A 5,264-nucleotide genomic window follows, 5' to 3' on the forward strand; every position below is an offset into this window, starting at 1 on the left:
CGAAAATAAGCAGACTGTCCCATTGGGTCAAGTATCTTGAAAGTCTTCCTTTATTTTCTCTTTTGATAACTAATTAAAGCACTTTATTTTGTAATGTACCTGGGAATATATTGTCACCATCTAAATTATAAATAATGTGAACACTATTTATAGATGTGGTCCATTATTATCATTGTTTCACTATCTAAGTTATATTCTCGTCTTTTAAGTTAATTCCTGAATTTTTGAACATTTCAATTTCATCCTCAAATTATCAGCATATACTAATTATATCCCTATTAATAAAATTGTTAAAAATTTGTTGCTTGTCACAACACTTGTGTGTTCTATGTAATAATATGATATGACATAAACGATAATTAACATTATATCATGTCTCTTCAAATCATTATTTAAAATGAAACCGAAAGGTTCTTTGATTTTAATTTATTAAATTAAAATTAAGATTGATTTGATAGAATATGTAAGTATCGAGGATCAAATGTGTAGTTATATTAATGTTATTAATTTCACGTCTACTTTTTTGTCAAATGTTAACGTCATGTGGCTTGATTGATATCATTTAAATAGTTAAATATAAAGACTTATTAGATATTTAAACTCGAAATTGAAATCTTCTCATAGTTTACCTTTCTTCTTGCCAGTTAAATATAAACTTACTCGTATTTTAATAATCATTTATGTAGTTTACCTTTATATATATATTTAGGGATGGAGCCAAAATTAAATATTGACATGGGCGGAAATATTAGATTATTTAAGAAAAATATAAAGACTTATTAGATATTTAAACTCGAAATTCAGCATGAACAAGTGACCTTATTGATTAAGGGGATTGTTGTTATCCTTGAGGTCCCGAGTTCAAGCACTGCGTATGTAGGGGTATGAGCATTCATTGTCAAATAATTGAAAGTCTTTATACATATACTACCTTGTATTCACCTTAAATTTATAATAAAAAAAACTCAAAATTCACAAGACAACTTCTAATTTGTCTAATATTTAAACTTACAATGACCTAAATTGTAATTAGACTAAAATTTTGAGAACACATACTTATAATTCTTTAGTTCGACCACTACTTGATTAAATATTTAATAAATTTTTATATTCTTAAAATTTAAATATTTATTTTTACATGTTCCAAAATACTATTAAACCAAAATTATACCGAATATACAAATTTTAACAGGGGTCAGGACCCTTGAGCCATAAGGATTTTAAGAATACGTGGTATCACTTTTTATTTTTGTATTTTGTTTTTAACGGCTAAATCTTGTAGAAATTATGAATATATGCAGATTTGTGATCTAGAAAAGTTGATTCACATTTTTAATGTAAATCAAACGTGAAAATTGAATGTTGTAGGGCATTTTATTAATTACGCTTGTACTTAATTGCGAGTATAAGAATAAGAATTTTATATCTTTTTACTTCATCATCCTTCAACTAGGATATATATATATATATATATATCCGACCTTTGATTCTCTTGGCCTTTGGTGTACATATATGTCACCACCTTTGCAATTTTCTCTCACATGGTCATGCACATTGATAGAAGATAAATTTTAGGGTAAAGTACATAAATGGTCTCTCGACTATAGGGTATTACTTTGTTAAGTTCCTCGACTATTGAAAGTTACAAAATGGTCCTCTGACTACATATGTTGCTTTGTTAAGTCCTTCGACTATTAAAAGTTACAAAATGGTCACTCGACTATTCATTATGTTCCAAACTCATCCTTTTCCGTTAAAAAATTGACGATTGTCTAAGATGGGCGTTAACATGATGATTGAGATATGATAATCATTTGAGATTATGAGATCAGATTTTATCGTATCATAGTCAGCAGGTTAATGTTTAATTCATAATATCGTCAATTGTTTAACGGAAAACGACAAGTTTGGAACATGATGAATAGTTGGATAACTATTTTGTAACTTTTAATAGTCGAGGGTCTAAACAAAGCAATACTAGATAGTCTGAGGACCATTTTATAACTTTTAATAGTCAATGGACTTAATAAAATAGTATCATATAGACGGGGGATCATTTGTGTACTTTACCCTAAATTTTAAAGAAGATTCTGAATATATGTAGATCAAACACTTCTTTATATCATGACCATGGTCCATATATCAACTTCTTAATGTCATTGGGAAACAATTTTTGTCCATGGATTCTTTCATATAGTACCCCATGGCTAATGGCGTTGCCACTTATAATGCTTACTGTCGTTCGTCTTTCGTCGGTTTATTGTCCTCTTCATCGTCAACGAAGGTGAAAGAGGTGTTCGAAATCGAGTATTTGGATGATAATCTGCTTGAAATCAAAGAGAGGAAGAGCAAGAAGAGATGATGTTAACAATGGTGGGCTACAATAAGAACCCTGCTGTTTAATTAGCTTCTTAATCTAAGTATATTGAAAGTCTTTCTTGATTTTCTCGTTTCATATATAATCAAAACACATTTTTTCCTACCTACGGGTTGATTCAAGTTGTAATCAATTTAATATTATTTAAGCAGATCTCGAATTCGAGTCTCTGTGAGTACAAAAAAAATTCACGAGAGACTCATCCACCTTAAGAACTGGGAGGGCAAAAAAAAGCACATTCCCCGTCTTAATTATAATCACAATACTCATTTTTATACTTTTTTACATGAAAAATAATTAAACTTATTATAATCACAATATGTACGGTTAAAAATGTTATTCCCCGCTGGTTAAAGGAATATTTTAGTTGATAACGTGACATGTTAATAAAAACGATTAATTTTTAATGTGATTTCTAAAATTTAGATAAAATATTAATTTAATTCTTAAATTTTGGATAAAATGTTAATTTAATCCCTTTATTTTACCAAAATCTCCCATCACAGACAGTGACCGAAGACGATGGTGAACAATTACCAACAACTTAAATTTTAGTCGGATTCAATAATTAAATTGATATCTTGTAAAAAATTTAAAAATAATCATTTTTATTAATATATCATGATATCAAATTAACAACATTTAATGTCTTAGTGATAAAAATATTATAAATCAGTCTTGGTTCAAACTTTAGAAATAACTAAAGATGAAGGGGAAAAAGGAAATTGGAGGAAGTCAAAGTTAAATTAATATTATATTAAGAGTTAATTATGAATATTCCAATTTTATCCTTAAATTTTGACTCTTATTGTAAATTAGTCCTTAAACTTTTGAATATTCTAATTTCATCCTTAAAATATGACCCTCTTTCTAAATTGATCCCTAAACTTTTGAATATTCTAGTTTCATTCCCGAATTCATCCAAAATGTAATTAGTTTCAACCATAGTTTAACCTAAATTTTGTTTTTTAAACATATAATAACATAACTTGGTCTAACAATTTTATTAACAAGGGATGTGATTAATGTATATGTATAGTTTGGGATAAAATTGGAAAGTTCAAAAAAGTTTACGGAACAATTTAGAATGAAGGTCATAGTTTTGGGGATGAAATTGAAATGCTCAAAAGTTTGAGGACTAATTTAGAATGATAGACATAGTTTAGAGATGAAATTGAAGCTTTTAAAAGTTTAAGAACTAATTTAAAATAAGAGTCATATTTTGAGTATATATAATATAATTAACTCTTATATTAATTTGAAAACTTTGGACAAAACGTCTTGTAGATGTATGCAAGTGTGTTATAAAAAGGGAACTTTTAACCAACGGGTTGGTTCAAGTGGTAAGTAGCTTGATTTCGTTTAAGTAGGTCTTGAATTCGAGTCCTTGTGTATGCATAAAATCTCCGCTAAGAGACTCACCCACTAAAATCAGGTGTGTGACTTGAGTCAATCTAAATTAATCAGGACGAAGACTTCGAACATTTAGATTAATCTTTACTTGTATCTACTTGGAGGATACTCATAGTTGAAGAGAGAGGGAGAGCTACTTTCAAGAAGCCTTTAAATTGTAATCCCCAACGTTTTATTCTCTCTGGCCTTTGCTTTGCATATACCTAAGCACCTTTGCCATTTGGTCACATGCACAATGATATATAGAAGGTCAATATTAAAGAAGATTCTGAAATATTTTGTAGACCAGACAGTTATTTGTATCATCATCACATATCATCTTCTTAACGTCAGACGATTGAGTCTGTAACTCTTTTAATAAAAATACTAATTAATATTTGATCTGAAACTGAGTTGTAATTCGTAAACACTACCAGAATTAAGATTTTTAGTGATAATTTAATTATGACATTAAAGGATTTCGTAGCATAAAATGTTATTATGACAAAAATTATTTTTGTCACTTTTAAAATGAGTAATTGAGACTTTATTTTTATTTTTCACTCTTTAGATAATAATTGTGACACTTTGAAGTTCGCTACAAATAATTCGTCACTAATAGTGTTTTATTATGGCCAAAGTAAATCGTCTTTATCAATTAGTCACTAATAGAATAATCGAATTGGTGCAAACTTATTTTTCGTGAAAAATTGTAATAGTGACTATAAATCATTATTTATTATCGTGACGAAATATTGTCACTATTCTTAATTAGTAATTTATGATGATAATTGTTTTTGTCACTAGTATTAATTTGTGATTTATGGCTACAATTACTTTTATCATAATGAAAGTGAATATTTGGTCGCTAATAAAATACTGGAATTGACATCACCTTTTATTTTTTAAACAAGAAACGATGTAATGCTTATAACATATTAAGTAGTCACTATTATTATTCATAATCGTGATAATAACATTTTTTTTCACTAGTAAGTTTATCATTTTATAACGGTATACTTAGATTAAGAAGTTTATGAAACATCAGGTTTCTTATTGTTGCCCGCCATTGTTAATTTCATTTCTTCTTGCCCTTCTTCTCTTCGATTTCAAGCAGTTCTTCAAGCAGCTTATCATCCAAACACTCGATTTCGAACACCTCTTTGCCCATCGTTGACGAAGAAGAGGACGAGGAACCGACGGAAGACGAACGACAGTAAGCATTATAGGCGGCAACGCCATTAGCCATGGGGTACTCATGCGGGAAATTAAGAATAGCATAGTGACCTCTCATGGCATAAGCGGCTCTATCATAGGCTCGAGCAGCCTCCTCGGCGGTGTTAAATGTTCCAAGCCAAACAGAGCTCCCTGCTTTAGGATCTCGTATCTCCGCCCCGAATGTCCCCCAAGGCCGGGTACGTACGCCTCGGTATCGACTAGTCTCGACTGATCTTCCGACTTGCTTGTCATCCTTGCCCTTAAAGTTACCCTCCAT

General features: G+C 29.8%; 1 protein-coding gene across 1 annotated transcript; it reads right to left on the bottom strand.

Moving 5' to 3' along the window:
• Nucleotides 1-4,847: 4,847 nt before the first annotated feature.
• On the bottom strand, nt 4,848-5,264 carry LOC120213873 (ethylene-responsive transcription factor ERF096-like). The gene has a single exon (XM_039211919.1). The coding sequence runs from the start codon at nt 5,262-5,264 to the stop codon at nt 4,848-4,850; it is 417 nt and encodes a 138-aa protein (XP_039067850.1).

This window comes from Hibiscus syriacus, unplaced genomic scaffold (assembly GCF_006381635.1).
Source record: "Hibiscus syriacus cultivar Baekdansim isolate YM2019G1 unplaced genomic scaffold, ASM638163v2 tig00110044_pilon, whole genome shotgun sequence".
Classification (NCBI taxonomy): domain Eukaryota; kingdom Viridiplantae; phylum Streptophyta; class Magnoliopsida; order Malvales; family Malvaceae; genus Hibiscus; species Hibiscus syriacus.

Coding starts and splice junctions, on each gene's coding strand:
- LOC120213873 (XM_039211919.1), bottom strand. CDS start 5,264: ATGGAGGGTAACTTTAAGGGCAAGGATGACAAGCAAGTCGGAAGATCA.